The 23272-nt window shown below is 40.4% G+C and overlaps 1 protein-coding gene across 2 annotated transcripts in view; it reads right to left on the bottom strand.

Moving 5' to 3' along the window:
* The window catches only part of PEPD (peptidase D), a 144043-nt gene that overhangs the window by 42009 nt on the left and 78762 nt on the right, over positions 1–23272 (bottom strand). The window contains exons 10-11 of one of the 2 annotated variants that reach the window (XM_075101399.1): positions 22515–22583; positions 13706–13783 (exon numbers count right to left, since the gene is read on the bottom strand). In XM_075101399.1, coding sequence (XP_074957500.1) covers positions 13706–13783; positions 22515–22583 — 147 coding nt within the window. The remainder of the gene's footprint in view (positions 1–13705; positions 13784–22514; positions 22584–23272) is intronic. The other variant, XM_075101400.1, reaches the window with a different exon arrangement.

Here is a 23272-nt window from a genome sequence, read left to right as displayed (position 1 = left end):
TATCTAAAAGGTAAATATAAGTGCTACATGTCTAGCAGACTGTATATTGTTGTCTATCACAAAATTTAACTGGGAATTCAGTTTTCTGTTGAATTAAGAAAAATTTCATTCCAGAACAACCCCTTCCCCACTCCTTTTTCAGCAAGGATGCAGTTTTAAATTGCTGATTTCAATGAATGCAGAGATGATGGGTCTGATGTTGTCAGGTTTCCAAGGTGTCTCGAATGAGAAGGTGGTCAGAGGAGGAGTATTGCTAATCAAAGAGAGGCACGGGGTTGTATGTCAAAGTGCTCACACATTCAGCTTGAAGCTCATGAAGTCTTTTATTGCACAGCTCAATCTCTTTCAAAATCTGACAGAGAAGCTGATTTTGCTTTGCGTCACTTTGTTGGGAGCAAAAGCAACAAAAACCTACCTGGCTTTATTTCAGGGTGAAAAGTGCATCATGTATAAAGCAGATTTAACAGTCAGAAGACCTGAACACTCTCTAAAATTTCCATGTTACTGTTTCAATTTGTTTTCTAGAATTAGTAAGAAGCCATACCACACGTAAAAGACGGATAGCAAAAATATTCCAAACTCCTCCTTGGAAGCATGGGCATAGCTCTCCTAAGGGAGGCTTCAGTTCTGTGCATATGTATAATCTTTCCCCACAAACATGTTGCAAAATACTATAAACATTATTAACTAAAACTGAACAATGTAAAGTATGAGAAAAATCAGACAACCTGCCAGTTGCTCTACTGTCAGTATGACTTGCTTACATATATCATTAATATGTTAGCCAATTACATAAAAAAAATTGCCTGTCTTAGAAGTCACCTTCAAAAATTACTAAAATCATTTCATTCCCTTCACAGGGAAAAGGCCTGACATGACAACTTAAAATAATTTTGTACATAAACCAGTTGAAATGAAGCAGAAACGTGTCACATGCGAGAGCCTTGCAGAAAGGACTGGCTGGACATGCTCCTCCTTACAGGAGCTTTGCAGCCCTTCCGTGTCTGACTCAACTGGGGTTCTGCTCCCATGCAGGAACCCAGGACGTGAGTTTGCAGAAAATATTTCAAGTCCTGTTAATTTTAAAGCGAATACGGGCTTGTAAGTCAGTAGTGTAGCCGAAACGCTACACGACGTGATGTACAAAAGCTCTTTTCCCCTCCCATCCATCTGAAACAATACAAATGAATAAGACGTGGCCGTTACTTTCACAGAATATTGGCACCACAAAATGCAAGTTTATATTTTTGGCTTTCAAGTCCAGAAAAATAATATGCATTTTGATATTGATTTTAGCTTTCTTAGCCTCTGACTGTGAAGCATCACAAAACACTCCGCATAACACTTTAGATTTGAAAATTATAGACTTACAGTTTATAATGGCCACAGTTCTTTTCTTCATAAAGTCACTGTATACCATTTTTTTAAAAAAATAAAGCACCATCTTCCGCTAAGCATGTGTTTTACTTTTATAGGCATGCTGACACTTTTACTGCCAAATAATTTGAAACTGCCAGGCAATGAAGCAAATTATGGCCAATATCACAATGGTAAGCAATACTTTATTTGGGGTATCTGAGCCATGTATATGAATTGTTATGATCCAACCACCAACCCAACCCAAAGCCAGGCATTTCTTGGGAATTCTACAGCTACTCACATGAGCTATCACATAAACCTTCCTGCTCTACATATCTGCTTGGTGTGTACACTCAGAACTAGATCTCCTCACAATAGTTATAAAGACAAATTATTCTTCTGCAGTTAATGCCATAAAGCAATGACTGCGGTGAAACCCAAATGGATTTCATCCTGATGCAACATACTCCAACAAAGGATTGTACTGAGTGTCACCTGCCTACAACCCACGTCCTCCCCAGCTTCTGTTCTCAGGACAAAACCTTCCCTTCCCCCAAGTGGGTTTGCAAGACTAGCAATTAGAAAACTGATATCGCCATATCTTACCATGCCCTCCTTGTACCTCAGGTTAAAGGTAAACAGGTATGAATACTGATGCACTTTACTCAGTGACATTTACTAAGGTTTTAGGGTTTTGAGCCATGATTAACCAACATACCTATGAGCAGCCACACAGATGGACTGGTGCCAGCCCAGTCCTAGGACAACAGGAATAAAGGTACACACAACCTTTCCCTCCTGTTCTTACAATAAGAGCAAGCTATCCTCAGCTGCAGGTTTTATTCTGTGTGATCTCACCATACTCTGCTCCAAGTTCACAGAGAGCGCTCTGTGTTTTAGACTTCACGCAGCAATTAAATCTTCAAGTATTCATGCACTAACAAAATCTGACCATTTGTTTGGTTAAACACTTCTAAGGCAATTTCAGGCTTAAGGGAACTAGGTATCAGCATTTCTGTGAGATACATATTTGTAGACGTGCCAAGTGATTTGGAAATAGGGTGGTTTAATAGCAGACCACAAGGATGAATTATAGTAAATGATATTAGAAGTAAGAAAACGGAGAGTTAAGTGACACACATTTTTTCATCCACTTGTATCCTGGCTAGCTAAGAGTTATCAATTTATAAAGCAGCACTGAATAAGACAACATTGCAAATCCCAACAGAGAATGGGAACAGTACAGCATGAAGTCCTACCATGCTCAGGAAGGTTTTTTGGAAGCGGTGCCCTGCTGTGACCAGCTTTTATCTAGTATGGTACAGACAGAGCTTGTACTGGCTCTGTCCTGAAGCCAGGCTTAGCTCGCTGATTTAAGGCCAGCTTTTTGTTGTCAGCACCCCTGGAGTCTAGAGTAACCTTAGAAAAATGCTAGAGAATTTTTTGTGTGTGTGCAGGAAATGGAGTTCTGGGTATTTACAAGAAAACATCAGGCTTTTTGTTTGAGACTCATGTTCCAATGAAGATCCTGTAGCCCACACAGGTAATGCAATTACAGAGATACAAAACAGCTATGTGACTATTCTTAACCTAGCTGTGATTTACATTTCCATGTAGCCCTGTATTTTTTGTATTTGTCCTCAACTGTGTCTTTTAATCTCATCTGCTTCCTCCATGATTTTCCCATCTTTGCTCCTCTTGTAGCACTGTCCCACTAAAGGCTTTCCCAGGCTATTACAGATAACAGGAGGCTGTTTCAACCTTCTCTCACAGAAGATGACAAAATGTGCCACTAAGTTTCATTCAGATAAGGACAGGGTGGAAAAAAAATACTTCTGTCTACATTAAATTTTGAAGGAGAGAGGACTGTGTGCCTGTACCTCTACAATGCCAACTACAGAGTCCTTCAGCGGCTATAGCAGGAATGTACAGAAGTTTGGGCTGGCTGTATTACTAAAAGAGAGAGAGTGAGCGCAAGCACACAAACAAAAAAAAACATCTCCAGGTGTTTGTGTCCTGCACTGCCCAGGGTTTCCTCCCACTGCAACAGACACAGAGACACTGGCTCCCAGAAGCAGGGCAGCATCATGATGCAGAGATGAGCAGCAGTAGGTGGGCGTGCCTTGCTCTGCCCTGCAGTCCCAGGGAAGGTATGCCTCTACTCTGCTGGTCCATCCCTACTGCTGAGAAAAAAATGGTTTCCCCAACCAACAAGTGTGTGGGAGTGTCCTCTCCCTCAGTGATTTGAGCCAAGCAGAACTTTAGATCCACTTATCTCACAGGATATAAAATCTCAATCTCACTGAATTCACTGAATGAATTGGACATAAGAGTTAGTTCAGTAAGTAACACATATTCTAGTAAGATTTTATGTGCTATTTTCACACCCAGGTTAAGGAGTCCCTTGCTTACAGTATTTATCTCTTGAAGGAATCTAAGACATTAGCCTTAAGCTTCTGCATTAAAGAAACCCATTTCCATGATCAAGTATCACCCTTCTTCCACCCCCATTCAGTTTGCATTAATGCCTTATTAAAAATGTCAAGTTTGCCAGAGCAAAGAGTCAAAGAACTTTTGATTAGCTTGTTTACAGCTAAATTTGCCCGAGTGCCATCTCCCGGTGTTTCTGCTAAGCAGAAGGATGTCTCTAATACAGAAGTGCTGCATACAAATAAAGAACTGGGAACACCAAGCTAGTATTGCTTGGTTAGGAGAAGAAGGCGGCAGCAATGCCGGCTTCACAAGATGCAGAAGGTAAAGTGTCAGTACTGTCTACTTAACACTTCTGCTAGACCCACGCAGGCGATATGCCAGAGATCAGGGAAAGTCTCAGGTGAGGTTCTGACAAAAGGATTACTTGTTTGACTTGTCTTTTTGCTGAATAGGTGATTTTTTTTCTGGCTTTATTATCCTAATTATTATCCATTTTTAATTGGCATATTTAATAAGCAACAGTATTCTCTTTAGCAGAGACAATTCTTTGCTGAAAAGTCAACCTAACAGAGATGGCGGCAAACCCAAAGTCTTGGCCAGTTTCCATCCATTAGGAGCCTCCCCTTTGGAAAGACAGTATCTGGGGCATTCACTGCTCCGGCTGACTTGCTTGAACAAGGAGCAAGGGTGTCAGAGCTGCAGGGAAGAGAAGGGAGCATGCAAGGAGAAACCTGTATTGGCAGCTGAGTACTTTCCAATCAAACAGAGGATAGCAAACCTCATTAGCTTCTCACCAGAATGTGAGACACCAGCACAGGGTAACAACCACACAGCTACGTTTTCAGGGTACTAAAATTCTACAGTTATCTAAACCAGTCCGTTTCTAGATGTCTACTGAGAAGTGGAAGGTAGCTACTAAAGGTGAACTGTAGAAGTTTGATACTTCTAATGTGGGCCACCATTCTTAGGTGCTAACATTTGGACTTAAGAGCCTCAGCTTTCAGCAGCTGTTTTTGGAGACTCTGACCTGTGCTCCCCATCCTGGACAACCAACCGCTGGAGATCACAGGAGTAGGTGAAGTATCAGACCTTTACTTATTTTTACTGTAAATACTGTCAAGTTTTCTTATGTGTGTATGTGCACGCGCGCACACACAGGCGCACATGTAAGTAAAAGGTTAATGCCTCCAATTTTTTCCCATTATGAAATTTGTGCCCGATGGTATGGGTTTGTTCAGGTTTTTAGACATCCTATAGCTGTTCTTGGGGTTGTTCAAGTAACCTCCAAATTATGAGTTCTCAAATGGAATCTACCAGGCAGGGGTTTCAGACAACGGAATTCAAAAAACAGACAAGGCAGTTACTGGCCTTTCCATGGAGAGGTCCAAACGTTCAAGCCAAGTGTGCAGTAATGAAGGCAGCAGTTAGTATTTCAGAGAAGGAGGATGCCTATGCCCTAGCCCTGTTTTGCCAGTAAGAAAATTTTTTTCCCCCCGTTTAGAAAAAATACCTACTCTTCATGGCAGCGCCTCAAGCTGAAAGTATAGTACTGCAATGTACAACTGAAATCAGAAATATTCTTGCCTTAAAGACCTATATTGGTTCACCCTAGGTGTGGAGCTATAATACACTAGGACTCTCCCTGAGGCCCAGCTCTGCAAGACTGTGCCTCCACCATGGGGTAACAAGTGGCTCTCTGGAGCTATGCAAGAGAAGACCCAACGCTGTGCTGAACACAGGGACTGGGAACTACATGTGGTTCCGGGGATATACACAAAGGGTGCATTGGAGGCTTAACTGTGAGCCGTACAGTGGTTTAAAATTGTGTTTTGACCTATGCAATAGAATTCCCCACACCAAGGGCAAGGAGACTTTGCTACTGAAATCCATCCAAGATAAGCAACATCCATCAAGAGGTGTACTAACATACTTTATATGTATCTGTATTTATAAAGACCACCATAAAAAGTGGCTTATACTAAACAGCATTTATAAAGGATCAATATTAAATCAACAGCTATTAAAAAGATACTAGATTTTACCCTGCTTGTTTTAGTTGTAGAGATGAACACCCTAACCAAATCAGTCCAACAGCATCCAAAGCAACTCACACTCTCAGGTCTTTTCAGACTATGCTGGGAATGCTAATCTAAAACTATGACAGAAAAACTCATTTATACGTGACAGTTAAAAAGACATTTCATTTACACTATAATGTATGGAAAGAATAAAATTAAAATGCGGACCATAATACAGCACTTAAAGGAAAGCTAAAAGTTGTTACAGCAAACACGCTATTAATACTTCGTGATCTCTGCTTTGGCTAAAAGGCTTATACATTTCTAACAGTAGGCAGTCTCACAGCCTGAATTATCCAGCACTAACAGAACACATATTCAATTAGGGCAAAATTATTGTTAATTCCAGGAAATATATTTTTCTATTTTTAATCAAATTCAATTTTTCTAGATTAGCATAAAATTAATATAGTCTATATGTACAACAAAAGGGAAAAATACCTACACTTGATGAAAATAGTAAATATTAATCAAACCAGAGGAATCAAGCCAAAGGAATTATTTCAGAAATGGATAGCCAGTTGATTTTGCAATCAACCAGTAAGTAGTAGCAATGTACTTCGTATTATTATTAGAAACAAAACCATAACTACCAACAAGCTGTTTCAAAACTGCAGACTGAAAGGTTAAAGCTAACCATAATTTTTGCATATTATTGCAGCACCAGACTTCAAAATGTATAAAAAATGCATGAGGCCAAATGAAAATACTAGTCTCACCCACATAAAATAGTTGAGCATTTACATCTGACACATTAATATCCTAGGATCTTAAAAGCAGTGCTTTCAAGAAGTAATAAATACAATATTTTGTTCCGTAGGATAAACTATTTTAGTAGCAGACAATGAAGTACTTGGGTGGGATAGGGAGGACTTCTATTATCTGATGCAAAAAGACTGGTCAGCTCCTGCTTCTTAATGCAACATTGCCCCCACCTGGACAAATGAATTTTGGTTTATAGGTTGGCATTAGTATCATAAAACTTGATAAAACACAGTGTAAATTCCAAAAACAGAGTTTGCAATAGAGTCAGAGCAAACTTCTATCATCTTTTGTAGTATACTTTTTTCAAGCTTAACTAAAACTTTTAATTGATTAATTGAAAGTCTTCTCAATATTTTCCTGAAATAAATTGATAGCTGCAATTTTTATATTACACACCTACTCATTCTGCAAAAAAGGGGATAGTACATTTTCTACAAACAATACTGTATTAAGATAAATATGCTGATATAGTTTCAATGCAATGTGTATACTGTGTATGCATATCATGTATATATATAAAAGATAAGTGCACATAGCTTATACAGAAAATGACAAATCTTTTCATTGTAGAAAACCATATATTATGCTTTTAGATCAAAGAACTAAAAAATTAGCAATGTAACTTTTATTTTACCTACCAGAAGGCTTAGCCTTTATGAATAACCATTAGTAACTAAATTTGACCAATTATTCCAATGGCCACTTTCTTTTGCAATATCCACACACCTTTAATTGACCAGCAACTCTGGAAAAGTCTGAAAACTGTCCTACGTCTCTTGAGTAATTAAAAAATAAAAAGCCCTGGAAACTTAGTGTGTTCCCTCTCTGTTTCATCCAGAGCAACCTTTTGCAACTACCTGTACTTGCAGTCAAGAAAAATTCCCTATGATGAACAAAGCTTCTGAAACAACAAGTGGAAGAGCACCAGAAGTTAAATAGGATCTTTTGACAGCACCAGAAGATATAATAAAAAAATTATTAAAAGGTATATACAAGTGCCAAATGGAAGGAAACAAACCCAAGTTTAACACAACTTGAGTGGCACCCGCATTATACATGTAAAGGCAGTGCTCTTGGAAGGATGCTCTGCCTTCGCTCTGGCAACTACAACATGTTACCAATATCAAAACGTGGAACAATCATCATCTCCTTCCAGAGAGCACTTATTTTAGTGCCCCCTGGTGTCAATATTGTTCCAATGCCTTAAATTTGCGTTAGGATATCAAAGAAAGAAATAGGAACAGAAATACTTCTCAGAGTTAAATTGTTCTGTCTTTTTGCAACACTAGATTGCTTTCCATATCCATAGCTCTATTACTTGGCTAAGCAAATAACAATACCTGGTAATACAGCGAGACATGTTTAAAACATTTAACATAGATGCATTATGTGAAGACTGTACTTTTACGACAGGATGTGTTTGATTTTGTGACACTAACAAAAACTTCCCTAGTGGTTAAATTCTGGTACCTGAATGCAATAAAAATAAAACCACATTTTACTGCCCTCACCAGCAGGTCGTGGAAACAACCACGAGCTTTTGCAGCAGGTAGCGTCCTGCTTCACCAAGGGTACTGTACTCTTCCCAACGCTTTCACTGTAAGCTTAAATCTGAGAGTGTTAAAAGAAACAGTCAAATAAAATTAAAGACACCATCTGATGATCCAACCTGCTTCCATCTGAACTTCTAAAGTTAGTTTTATTTTATAAATCATAGGCCCATTGTGAATACAGGGTTAATGGCTTCTCTCTCTGAGGTCTGCTGTACTTCAGAAGCAGTTGATGCTCTACTCCCCTTATTTACGCTTTCATCCAAGCCCTCTTAATTACAGTCTGGCCCTCACTCCACGGAGGACTAGTAGCCCCCATTAATTGCCTGTGCTGCACTGGGCCCCAGACCTGCAGGAGGATGTACTGAAATGCCCATCTTCCTTGGGGTCCACAGAGTAGACAGAGAACTGCCTCGGGGCTCCACTGGGGAGGGTGCTCAGAGTGGGGACCTGCTCATGTGTGGGGAAAGGAGACCATGCCATGCATCCAGCAGACCTTCATTAACATTGTGACATAGGAGAGTATTTCAAAATGTTAAAACTGCTGAGTGCTTCAGCAGAACAGACAATTATTTTCAGCATTTTGCAAAGCCAGAATGGACAAACTAACCCCCAAAAATGTCATCAAGTGCTTGAAGGTCAGTGAACTTGCCAATAAAAGTTGCTCCCTAAGTGCTGAACTTTAATTGAGACACATTTGTCAGATGCCATAAAAACACCAAGACCAAGATTTGTAACACCTGCAGAAAACTATCTCAGGTAATAGCTGTATCTATATCAGTGACATCTGGGGTCAGGCTTATATTCTCACATTTCTATTATTTAAGTGTGAGCCTTATCATGACGAATCAATCTTTATTTTAAGATCATAGAAGCATTTTCTATTTGTCAAACATTGCAGGAGCCCTGCTGATCAATTGCAATAAAACAATCAACTGCTGATGTGCCTTCAGTGCGTGGCAATGCCAGGAATCCACAAAGGCAGGCTGCACAAACTGCTAGGCAGCAAACTGAATGCAATAAACTATCATTCTCCTGAATATCTTCTCAAACTCAAAAAGTAAAGTACACACTTCAGGTTCAGCACCTCCGATGGTTACTAAACAAACCACCGAACCACAAAGGTGAGAAAAGACGTTTGTCTTGCTGCAGGCTTCCTCTGCTGCACCATATCTATTTTGATGGCCAGTTTCCTCCTCCCCCAACAGACATGGTGAGGCTCCATGCTGCAGCACTGTTAGGGCAGGGGCAGAAGACAGAAGGGAGGAGCCAAGGCAATTTGCTTCCTTTATTTTTAAGAAAGTAGATGCTTTCATTTTTCAGAAGGCAGATGCTGATTTGTTGAGGCCAACTCTTCGCAGAATCACACTGGCTTTGAACTTTTCACGGATGCCTTTTCCCAGGGTCAAGACATAACTTCCAGCCAAAGTCAGAGATCAATTTGAGGAGAGATCAAACCAGAGGTTTCCATCTCCCGCAAGGGCTCTCTAACCACTGAACAAATCTCCTTCCCTAGTGCGATCAAAAGCAAAGTAGCTGCAAAAGGAGAGATCATGAGACACTTGTCCAGGAATATGAGTAATGCAGGGGATGCCATTTGATGGACAGGAGCCCCAGGTGCTCATTTGCTCTTGATTTATGCATAGCAGGGAGTCAGATCTCTGCTCATTGAATTTGTTATTGTTGTTGGTTTTGTTTTTTTTTCTTTTTCAGTAGCAAATTTTAACTCCATTTTACTCGTCACCAAACTTTGAAAGACCTTTGGTTAGCCAAACTGGACTGGGGCGGGTGGGTGGCAGGGTGGCTTAAAAACCCCTGGCAAAATTGGTTTGTTTACTTTCTGGCTCTGGCCTTGATGGAAGTCTCTTGTGTACAGGGCAGAGGATTGCAAACTACAACAAGCACTTTTGCTTATGACTCCACTTTCTGTATTACAAAACAGAGTTACAGCCTCACTACAGGAACAGCAGGCATCTTGGCACACAATGAGTAATGCAGTACCTTGAGACAATGCAGTAAACCTCAGTCTAGGGCTCAGTTTCAATCCAAGCTGCCACAGCTTTAAGATGACAGAAGAAAATCAGTAATTTTACATTAGCCTGGCTGTATGTCATCACCGCAGGCTGTGATTTGCAACGTTCTGAGTAGCAGATTTCATTTAAAGGTAATAACCACGTGAAAGGGTTGAGTGCCTTGAACTACGGTTCATAGGGGTGGTCAGCCTACCCGTTTATTTGCATGACCTTTTTGACCATGGAGGCAATAGACATTTTCTTAGGAAAAGTGTTTGGTTTAGACCATATTGATCATACAATTTAAATGTTCACCACATAGATCTTACAGCATCTGAATTATTTATATAAAACACTGACTTGCTGTTACTGCAATATTTACTTTTAATATCAATATCAGTTAAGTGCATGTATCTATTGAATACCTAAACCTCCCTAAAAATATTGATTTCTGTGTCAATCATAATGCTTTGTGTTAGTTAGCTATTTTGTTTTTAATATTTAATAGACTGAAAATTACAGTCCTGCTTAGCAAGACAGTCCATATTAACAAGACGTGTCAGAAATTCTCTTTATAGACCTTGTCTTGCACTGAGATCTTTTAATGCAGAAGCAGTACCTGTAAAAATGTGGATTACGATGCAAAATCAGAGATATAATTCCATACCAGTTTCTTACAGAAGCAATAAACAGATTTGATGTAAATTAATTTTTAAAAATGAACATTATAAAACCAGTCTTTAAAAAAAAATGCAATAGCACAAGTATTTTTCCCTATGATCTCCTGTTGATACCACCAAATCCTTGTAATTTATATTTTTAAAAGAGCAAACAATGCATGCACTTGAGCATTTCAACGAAGCAAAGCATTAGTCTTCCAAATGTATTTTTTTCTAATATTCAGGCGCTTTGTTGACTTATTTACTGACATTTACTGCACTGCACTGCTTTGTACACAAAAAATCTGAGCAGCACACTTCTGCAAAACTTGCAAATGTTATTCATATGCATTAAGCAATGTTAAGAAAACGACATGAAATTCTACTGAATAATTTAATAAAAATCATACCAAGTACCCAAACTTTCGATTCTATTACATACAAGTATTGAAATAATTAAATTAGATTTATATCAAAATACTGGCAGAATCAGAAACAACCCTTAAAACACTCCTACCTCTTTTTCACCAACAGTAAAGCCATTTTTTCCCTATGTTCAGGACTTCCTAAGATTATCCAACAGAGGGCTCCCAGTAGCTATTAAAAAGCTTAATTGAGAGCCAATATACAAACTCTAACATATACATACAAATCAGAATACTGTCATTTTAATAATATGTTCTGTATGCACATACACGCACACCTACACCCATTTTATAAATTTGTAAAAGCATACAGCAAAACCACCCAGGTAGTGCTGTCATAATTTGTATGCTGCTAAAGTAGGCTGGCTCAAGATTTTTTCCAAAACACTATTTTTAACTGTGGAAAATGAGTGTATTTTTAAACCGCCTTTATACAAATGATATTACATTTTCTTACGATTTCTTTACTCTCACTTGAAAAAAAATATTAAGAAAATTGTGTGGAGCAAAGTTTGACTGCTACGTGAGTATCAGGCAGTGGTAGAGACAAGGGCAGAAACTGAAGACCAGGCAGGTGCTCATGCGCACAGAGCACTGATTTGCTACCTGACAAACTTCGTCTCATCACGACAAAGATGCAACTGGACCGTTTCGGCAAGAGGGTATTTCAAACTAGATTAAACCTTGTTCTCTTTGTTGAGATGTCTACCAAATGGGGTTGCAGTAGAGTAGTTTTGAAACGCGTAAGTGACCAATGTACTTGGTAGATTACGCTTTTCTGACATTCAGCTATCTGAGGCTAATAAAACCCAATCATTTTTTAAAGATTTCGCCAATCCAGCAGGAAATCTGAATTTGCGAAGAGTCTTGGTATGTGCTCTCATGGTTTAGGAAGGACTTCAGTCATCCAGTAAATTGTCCTGAGACACTGTAAGTAAAAGGGTCCTACATATACACGCTTCACCCAGAGGTCTCCCAGTAATACTATTCCCCTCACCATTTAAAGGCCTTCATTTTAAATACGGGACATCATAATGCATTGTGGCATAACTTCTCTTAGTATGCTGAGATTCCCTGCAGGCTACACAGTATTTTTGAAAACTTAATCAAATGCCATAGCCAGTACAATATCACGTTGGTGTGTCCTTCCTCACCACAAAAAACCCTCACAGCATATTATCTTCTCAAACACAACATGATCGTAAGTCAAAACTATTGTCCTGCAATAAATTAACATTAATGTTTGATGGGTTTAGGTAAGCTATTCACCATAGATGAAGATAATACATAAACTATTGTACAAGAAGCTTTTAAAAAAGTTTTTACACTATTAAAAAGAAATTACCTATCTTTAATTCAGTATGTTCTTCTGCAGCACCTGCAGATGTGCCCAGAATATTAGCCAACAAGGCATGTTTTTTTACTTCTGAGATTCAATTTGTTCTCCATAATAGCTTTTGAGCTTATCTATGATAATACTAATTTGCTTTCCTCCACACCTTTATATTCAAGTGTGAAAATACATACCTCCACCCTTTTTGCCCACCCTACTAAGGTAATCTAATACATATCCTCCAACTGAATGTCAGTGACTAACTCCTCCAAAACTAGTTCTGCAGTTCTATAAATGCAGGCTTTTTGACCAAAGCCTTAGGAGGTGAACTACAAAAGCTATATTCCGCTGTGTTACACACCATACAATTAGGTTTGTCTTTCAATCTATAGCAATGTTTTTGGTACTTTCATTCATCCTGCTTTTACCTGCAGTGACACTGCAAAGCATGTGGACATGTAATGCAAGTAGAGGAAAGTTTATGGTATCTGCAACTGTATTATGGCAATGCTAAACTCTATACAAAATCTTTTTAGAAAATTTTGGCACAGTACAGAACTAGAAGCACCCCGGCCTAACCTGAACTGAGGTGAGTTTGATCTCCTCACACTTTCAAAACTCTACTTTCAGGCTGGGGTGTCTGGCGCATGTAAGCATTTGGAAGATCTAACCCACACTGTAATTTGATGCAATTCTTCAAAAGTAGCCAACAGTCTCTCGACCCCCCACCCCACCATCAGAGCTGAGATTTGAATCTGAGATTCAGGAGCAAACTCAGATGCCAATTTTTGCAAATGCCCTTGTACTTAGAATACAGCCATTTCTTATACTAAATTCTAAATGCCTTTGGCACAGAAGTGTTTGAAAACAACCCCTCTTTTCCCTTTCAGCTGGAGATGCAGGTATACAGGACCTTTGGAAGAAACCCAGACTAGTCTGGCATGCAAAATTACAGGCTATTTTAAAGATTTACACTTTCATCATTATGCAGCCATAATTTTACTAATTAAGTCCCAGAGTACAAACAATGCATGTATGGAAACAGGAGTAGTATAACAAAAATACCAAATTAACTCTGGCCCTTTACTCACCACAAGTCTCCATCTTCAATAGTCTTATCATTTGGGGCTCCAGCATGGCCGTAGTGCAACACAGACGAGTTCTCCCCACTGACAGGCAAAAAGAAAAATCAGCATAATTAATGGAAGAAGAAATATTAACACACACACACACCCCGTGAGAAGGAACATTATAAACATGTGACATTGTAAACATCAGTGTATACACATACTAAGCACAAAATTTTGCAGCCTGTGAGAACTGCCATAGGCTCTGCCCCGGCATGGGCTGTAATAGCATACCCTGCAGCTCATTCAGCAGAAATGGGTATGGAACGGGCATTTTGCTATTCTGGCTGCAAGATATGACCTTTCTGCAGAAGGAACTTGGCACAGTTCACATAAATATTTCCAATGTCCATGACAATGTTAAGGAAGCAATTATACAAAAGTAGTTTTTCAACCTATACCCATTTATACTTCCTGGATTTTTTTTAATTACTAAGTGATACGTTTCCCTATTTGTGGTTAAACATCCTGAGGCATAAAAAACTAACTTCCACTGGAGTAAAATCCCAACATGTTTGAAATGCTCTAGGAGTCACTGGGACTGGAAAAATTCAGCTGCCCAAGTAAACAGCTCCAGTTCATCTCTGGTATGGCTACGCATGATCTCTGCTGGTGTGGATACGCTGCTTGGGGAGCACTCACAGCATACAATGTCAGCAGCAATAACAAGCACGAGAACTGTAAAGTCTTTTCTTTCCTCTTATTAAAAATCGCATTACAAAGAAAAGATTTTCATTCCTGGAAACCTTTCAGACTAAACTGCTGATTCACAGGAATAAAACATCTCCAGAGAAGGATGGACCCTTGTTCTGCACTTCTGAAGCTTCACAATCCATTCAGTGACCTATATTTGGCCTTGGCATCCTCTCTTGTCTACTGATATTCCCCCAGGTCTATCAAACATCAGCTAAAAGACTGGTAAAGATCTCAAGCCCTACCTATTTTTCTTTTACCATTTCCTCAGATAGATGCTCTTTCTCTTTTTCTCTTTAAAAAGCTAGAAGAATTGTATCATATCCAAAAACATGCGTGTTGGCTCAGGGTTACTGCAGCATTTCTCTGACCCCTCCAGCTGACTTAACATTCTGTATCTCACCTCTCACTGAAACCGTATTGGTCATCCTGCTCAAATTTGATTCTTTCAAGCTGTGATGGCGAAACAGCTTCATATTTTACGTGAAAGGAATCTGACGCTCAGTTTGAATGAATCTTTCATTGGATCTGGAGTAAATGTGCCATATGACATACCTTTCGTATCAGGCTTCTGGTATGTTCAATTACAAAAACAGCAAACATGCACTGTATCCAAAAAAAGATTACCTTCAAGATACATTAAGCACTTGTGATGAATTAGATATTTAATAATCATTGGTCATTCAGATATAATAACTCCATAAACAATGATTATTGAGGAGAAAGTAGATGTCGCCTTAAGTTTCTGAAGGCTCTCAATCTAAAGGGCTGGATCATGTTAATATTCTGAAAGCAGTAAGTTTTTATGGTTAAGTATTTTTTAGCATATAAGAATCACTCTGTAATAAGGCAGTGAAGGACAAGGTTTCAGAATCATGGGAATGATTTTCTGATACAAAGTGTTTGTCTTAAAATTATATACACTGCAAAGGGAAAAACTAAAGTTGTGAAATCAAGAGTTTAAAAACCCCACAGAATTAAGGCTGCAACAGATTTGGTTTGTGATGCTGATCCAATGGCTTAAGCACAGTTTTACAACCAGCTACTTGCTGGCTGCTTTTTACTTCCTGGACGCCTGACTTGGGAACCTACGTTGTTGTGCAGATAACTAAAAACAGCCCCATAAAGACTGCACACAAGATGAAGACAAGCATGAGCTTCCTTTTGAGATGTCCTGTCTCCTGGGCACGGGTGGAAGAGCTGCTTCTGGCCACAATTTCAGTTTTTTATGCCAGGACCCTTTAAAATTTAGTTCACTCTGTCTGAAAGAGCTATAATATGGCATTGGACTGCAATCAAAAGAAAAGGGCCTTCTGTGCCAGGTGACATGTATGGTGGGAACAGTGTTTCCAGCCTCAGCCACCTCCTTTCATGTGCAGGTGACAGCAGTGGAGACAGCTCCTATCTGTGCATTGAACTACCAGCCTGACAAGAGGAGGCAGCATCATTTTCTGCCTAAAGAACTGTTTCCCAGGTGGATGGCTACGGTTTGGGGGGGCAGCACTTGGAAGTAACTGGAATGACCTCAGTGCTATGCACGATACTGTTTGTGAAGCCACATGATCGGTGTTCGAGGAAAAACACAAAAACAATAAACACACCCCAACACCTGGCATGTACACACACTCTCACCCACCCACCCTGCCCCCAGCAGTTTGTCGGGATTTTAGCTGCAGATACCATTCTTTATCTCCCTCTAAAAATAGCGATAAAGCAGGAGAAGCAAATAGCACATGCACATATTTATGATCAACTTTTAAAAAATTATCATGAAGCTTAAGGGCATGACTCCATGCTAATGTATTTGCAGATCGCTTGTTTACTTATCATCATATACCGGCACCCTTGGTGTCATAGACCATACCAGCTGCATAAACAAGTCATACATTCAAATATGAGCACTGTGCAAATGCTTTCATCAATAGACGCTGCAAATACAAAGATGGGGAATTTCTTTTGCACATTTTAATGTAAAGATTTTAGTTTACAAAATATTTCTGTAAGGTTTGGCACTAACTGTTACAGAAGATGCATGAAAAATCTGTTTTTCAGCACCGTTAGTGAAGCGTTGAGCAGCACACAATCTTTCTTGGCATTTGAGACTCCTTATCTGTCACGCACATCTTGGCTCTGTCACATAAATGGGATCGTACTACAGAGAGCACAGTTGGTGCTGAAGACCACATATGCACACCATATGCATTTCAGGGTTTTTTTGCCTTTTTGAAGTGACTGGGGTGAGGAGGTCTGCTCACTTGGGACGCTCTGGGCAGGTCCCCTGGGCTGAACACCCATTAGCAATGGAGCCGCAGCACACCTGCTCCCTAAAGCTCTCCCAGCCATCTTTCACCCAGAAGAAATCCAGCACATGCATTCCAGGACTGGTCCCTTGCTCCGAGCAAAGCCCCACAGCTGGGGATGAGCAGGAGATCTTGCTTCAGAAATGTACTGCCAACCCAAACTAAAACACTGATGTGGACACACCTCCAGCCTGTTCCTGCCAATAGGTGCAAGTGTAATCTTCCTCACAGGAAAAGTCTTTACCACCATCCTGAGATGAAGGCAGGAAAGATGCTTTAGGAGCAATGCTACAGAAGTGATGTGTAGCCACAAGGTAAATGCTACAGCTAGCCAGAAATAGTTCATAATAATTCAGTTAGACTTTCAAGGTGGCTTCAAAACAGTTTAAACAAAACCCCAGCCACTGGAAAAGCAAATGACCCTTCCTGTAGAAGCTATTTCTTTTCTTCCGAAGGAGCAACAGTTGAAAGGTCTGGCATTACTGTGCTGAAGTCAGGGTTTAAAATGAAGCGCCGTGGGGAGGTGTGGATCACTGGCAGCTCCACTGCTTTCCTGGAGGTCAGCACCCCTGAAAACCACGACACGTGGGGATGCTGATGTCTCCCTTCAGGCAGCCAACCTGAAAAATTCTCCAACAGATTTCTGTGTATCTATTTTTATTCCTTTAATAATTTGCCTCTAACTGGTGCCAAAGACGTGTTTGTTACAGCAAGAATTGCATCAAGTGGTGGAAAAGTTGCAAATTAACACCACTGAGAATGCAAACAGTAGGAGAGACTCAGATTACTAGTAAAGGAGAACAGTCCCCAGAATACATTTTAGCTCAGAAAACACCCTGAAAACAAATGATGAGAAAAAAGAGGAAGATGAGGAATATCAGCAATATTTTAGGAACAGGACTAAGCTGAGCATCAGGCATTACTAAAAGAGCAGTGATTAGCTCTACTTAAGAACATCGAAAGAAAAAAACAACAGACTATTAAGTGAAACAGCAAACTATTTCCATCATGGTTTAAATAATAAAAATTAATTCAGAAGGAAGCACTAACAGCCTTCTCTCCACTTTTTCATCTTAGCGATGAAATCTTAAAAAGTTGTATTGCAAAGGAAGAAAAACAGATTCAATAATTATCCTAATCTTATCCAAAAAGCTTTACTTATGGTGAACCTCACATAAGGGAAAGCATTTTACTGCACCACGTTATTCTTAATCACTGGTATCATCTGCTGAGAGCTGTCATCTGCCTGGAGACATCTGTCAAGAAGAATTGAATCTAGGTCTAAGACGCCTCAGTATCAAGAAGCAGCTGACCATGGCTTCCATGGTGGTTGCAGAGATACTGATGCCTCCACCTCCACTTAACCCCAGCTGGAAACTCTGCACCTGATTTCCAGCGGATGCCATCCATCGTAGGGTCACCGAGACACACTGCGCATCTAACTTAACCCTCATTTTCCCCTTTGTAAAAATGGTTACTTGGTACACTAAGACACTGCAATTAATAATTCATTAGCATTTGAACACAGAAGTCAACACTCTGTAGATCAGTGCTAAATATATCCAAGTACATTTATCAAATAATACCATTCTCATTTAATTGCACTTGTATGATGTCTGTTTGCACTTCAAATCACTTACAAGCTGACAGTGTTTGAAAGCATCGCTAACTACAGGACTAACCTTGCTATGTGACGACTTGTAATACTAATATACCTGTGTTGTTATTCTCAACTGATTGGAGAGTGAATACGTGCAAGTGAATACATGAAGCATATCTGGTCGCACCAAATATTCATTTACCATCTCCTGAAGAATGTAACACTGAACAGGGACAGCAACAAATGCATGTATTCAATGTGTGCCAAGTGATTTATTTCTGTACTGAAATATAGTATTGATTACTCGTGATTTCCAGCTTAGTGAGCATCTTTTTTAAAATCTGAGTAACAAACTTGTTTTTTATTTAAAAGCATGATTCCCTTCTATGGAAATTATTATCAGGCCTGTAATCTAAAAAGGGAAGATCCTATGAAAATATCACAGTTTTAAGTGTCAGGGAAACAACAAAATTCAACACGAATAGAATAAAACATAACTATTCAAAAAACCTAATTGCAAAAGCTATTTTTAATCATAAATTTAGTTAAGTGCAATATTTAAAATGCATGACATCTTCATGGTAATTAAAAATGCCTATTGTTTTTGCCACTATTATGTCAACTGAATTCATTAAATAGATCTACTTACATTCATTTTATTAGGACCTAGCTTAAAACTGTTAATATTATTCATTCTTACTTTATCAGTCAGAGTCAGGATATAGGAATTTATGGACAAAAGCCTTTGTATTCTATCTTATGTAATTTTTATTTTTTTTAAGTCAAGTTTGTCTGCACTTCTAATTGTAGTGGTAAGACACAATGCTAGCTCCCAACTACAACAGTGAGTCACAATATTATTCGGATCTTGCATTTCAAGGGCAGCCCTTCTCAATGGATTAAATCCTCCAGTGGTTCAGAGGCAGCTCAAACACTGCTCCCCACTCCCTGCTAAGCCCCTCCAGCGTGGTGGGACAGGACACGCAGGAAGCTCCCATCATCACCCACTTCTGAACTACTGTTGAGAGCTTTCCTCCTCCTGGGTTCCCAGATTATCCGCCGAGAACTACAAGGGCGTAGCCAGAGAGTGCAAAGACGCAGTCAGAAAAGCAAAAGCCCAATTTGAATTGAAACTGGCTGTAGACATAAAAAATAACAAGAAAGGCTTCTTCAGACATGTCAACCACAAGAAGAAAAAGAAGGAAAACATAGGCCCACTGTTAAACAGAAAAGGAGAATCAATCACCAATGATGCTGAAAAGGCAGAGGTCCTCAACACCTTCTTCACCTCGGTCTTTACCAGCACTGTAGGGTCCCAGGCTTTGGGAACAGAATTGCCGATTGAACCAAACACCGACCCACCATCGGTGAAGGAAGAGTTAGTATATGAATTACTACAGGAGCTTGACCCCCTGACAACATCCACCCGAGGGTGTTGAGAGAGCTGGCTGACATCATTGCAAGGCCACTCTCCATAATCTTTGAGAAGTCATGGAGAGTGTGGGATGTCCCAGAGGACTGGAGGAAGGCAAATGTTAACCCTGTCTACAAGAAGGGCTCGAGGGAGGATCTGGGTAACTCTAGGCCCATCAGCCTTACTTCAGTCCCTGGGAAAGTTATGGAATGAATCCTCCTGGGGGCCATCACATGTCAAATGAAGCACATGATTGGGAAAAGCCAACATGGCTTCACTAAAGGCAGATGGTGCTTGACAAACCTGGTGGCCTTCTATGACAAAGTGACTTGCCTGGTTGACATTGGGCGGGCAGTGGACATTGTTTACCTGGACTTGTCCAAGGCCTTTGATACGGTCCCCCCCAGTCTCGTCCTGGAGAAATTGATGTGTTATGGCCTAGACAAGTGGTCTGTGCAGTGGGTGGGGAACTGGCAGACGGGCCGCACCCAAAGGGTGGTGGTAAATAGCTCCTTTTCCAAGTGGCAACCTGTCACTAGTGGAGTCCCCAATGATCGATATTGGGCCCAATGTTATTCAACATCTTTATAAGTGATCTGGATAACAGCATCAAGTGTAGCCTGATGAAGTTTGCTGATGACACCAAGTTGAGTGGGGAAGTAGGCACTCCAGAAGGGAGAGCTGCTTTGCAGGGAGATCTGGATAGGCTGGAGGAGTGGGCCAGCAAGAACCTTATGAAGTTCAACAAGGACAAGTGTAAGGTCATGCACCTGGGAAAACATAATCCAGGAGTGCAGCACAGACTGGGATCCACCTGGCTGGAGAGCAGCTCTATGGAAAGGGACCTGGGGGTCCTGGTGGACAGGAAGCTCAACATGAGCGAACAGTGTGCTGTGCTGCTGCGGCCAAGAAGGCCAACAGGATGCTGGGTTGCATCAAAAAGGGCATCGCCAGCAGAGAGAAAGAAGTCATTATCCCACTCTACTCAGCGCTTGTCAGGCCACACCTGGAGTACTGTGGACAGTTCTGGTCCCCGCTGTACAAAAAGGATGTGGACAGGCTGGAAGGGGTCCAGAGAAGGGCCACCAAGATGATCAAAGGACTGGGAAGCCTGCCATATGAGGATAGGCTGGGAGGACTGGGTTTGTTCAGCCTTGAGAAAAGGAGGCTCAGAGGGGATCTCATCACCGTGTACCAGTACTTAAGGGGTAGTTATAAAGAAGATAGAGACTCCCTTTTTACAAGGAGTCACATGGAGAGGACAAGGGGGAATGGACACAAGTTGCTCTTGGGGGGATTCTGACTGGACACAAGAGGAAAATCCTTCACAGTGAGGACAGTCACCATTGGAATAATCTCCCCAGGGAAGTGGTTGACTCGGCCCCCGTTGGACACCTTCAAGAGCCGTCTGTACAGGGTGCTGGGCCATCTTGTCTAGACTCTGCTCTTCCTAGAAAGGTTGGACTAGATGATCCCTGAAGTCCCTTCCAACCTGTGATTCTGTGATTCATGTAATGCAAGTCCTGGATTTTTCAGTCCTGTGGAGAGTTTAGTCTGTCCCCACAGAGTCACAAGGAGCCACTACACAAGCATACGGTAGATGTTCCTATAGGTTTAGCAAAGCCACTGATGTTCTCCATCTGATGTCCCCAGACCACATCCTGCAGCACAGGTTCTGATTTACTATAAGTGAATGTGAAGTTTGTATGGCTGTGAAAAACCATTTACAGAGACAACTTGATTTTACCATCGCAGCCTGTGACAATACCATAGAGATGGAGTCATATTTCAATGGGATGTTAATTCTCAAGTTATACAATGGTACTTAAACAGGAAACTTTTCAGACAATTTAGATGCACCATTTGCCATAAAACGGCTCATGCTCTTACTGCAGTTTTGCATATAAATTGGAAAATTGCATTTACAAATAAGCAATTGAGTAAACAGCAGAAAGAAGCAAAGATGCTAATTGTCCTTATTACCTCCAAAGCAATATAACATTATTGTTGTTAACATAAAAATTATTTTTTATAAGTGTACGTGACTTCAGTGTAGGGGACATGTTTGTGAGTAGCAGCAGATCTACAAGTGGAACACATGTACCAACATACATGCCTCATCTAACTGTCACACATCTCTGTTTAGATTAATTCCACTGACTAAATAGGATTAATCTCCACACAAAGCACACCGCTGTCCTTCAAGATGTATTCTACACTATTCTCTTGAAATTCAGCAAATTAAAAATATGCATTTCTACAGCTGCAGGGAGAACTTTTATAATACTTTTCCAAACAATACCTTCAACACTAGCAGCAAGAAAAAAAGCAAAAATTTCAAAATTCCAATAAGATTAGTTTAATTGCATCCTAACGACTGAGGCAGAGAATTTTGAGAATGATGAGACATATTTAAGGTGTATTTCAAAAAGAGTACTTTTGAGCAACAGATAGTAGCTCGAAAGCCCTGCTCCATAATGTTAGTTAAAAAAGCCAACTACAGCACAGATGTGAGCATAATCATGATCTTGGCAGCAGCAGCAGTCATTGGGGAATCCCTTGCATGTAGCAGAATCTGTAGCCAAGTTATTTCTTCGAGGCAGAGCAGTAGCCACCTTTCTTTAGCCTTTCCAGAAAAAACAGCTCAAAACTCACTCTGGTGGCACTTGCAAACACATCATGTGCCTAAAAGAAACAATTTTACAAATATCCAGTGGGAAACTGACCGTAAAGACTGCAACGGTTCACTATAAACCATCAACTTACCTGCCACAGATGCAAGTGTAAGAAGTGTGGCGCATACCACCTCGAGCATAGCAGTAGTGCTGGAACAGGCTGCAAAGAAGGGAAGGTGGTAATTAATAATATATTCAAAACCACCACAAGACAGGGAGGAAAGCAAGTCTTGCTTCAGTACAGCTGTGTTAGTGCAAATCCCCAGCTCCCCGATGAGGCTCTGCCCGTTTCTGCTCAGCTTAGCACTCAAATTCACCCACATTCACAGCTCAGCAGTCCCGTGGAGCATCACGCAATTTCCACAAAGCCCATTAAGCAACTTTGCAGCAGAGAAGAGGGGCTTAAGTAACTTCAGATGGCAAATTGATTCCTGAACAACTCAACACAGAAATGAAAATTATTGTTGGCAAAAGGTAGCTCATTGCACCACAGAATGAACAGGATGGTAACAGTTAAATGCTGCAGCTGGCCAAACTCTCTGAAGTGGTGCTGAGAAAACCACTTCTTGCTGCATTTCAGATACACAATCACATCCATGATCCTTACTTTCAACCCTGCTGCCTTTAGTCTCTGGCACGTAGACTCAGCAAAATGAAGTCCAACCAACCCCTCACAGGGAAGGATCTCTCCAGACAGGGCAACGCTCTTCAAAAATAATTTCAGCAGAAGCTCTCTCATTTTTACCACCTCACTGATAAGCTCTGCTGAAAGCTGAACTAAATATCCCTATGTATGTTTGAAGCCTGAATTGCATCTGACCATGCTGTACACCCTCCTCTTCAGACAAG

The sequence above is a fragment of the Phalacrocorax aristotelis genome, chromosome 8 (assembly GCF_949628215.1).
Source record: "Phalacrocorax aristotelis chromosome 8, bGulAri2.1, whole genome shotgun sequence".
NCBI lineage: Eukaryota > Metazoa > Chordata > Aves > Suliformes > Phalacrocoracidae > Phalacrocorax > Phalacrocorax aristotelis.
This window is presented reverse-complemented; position numbering and strand designations above follow the sequence as displayed.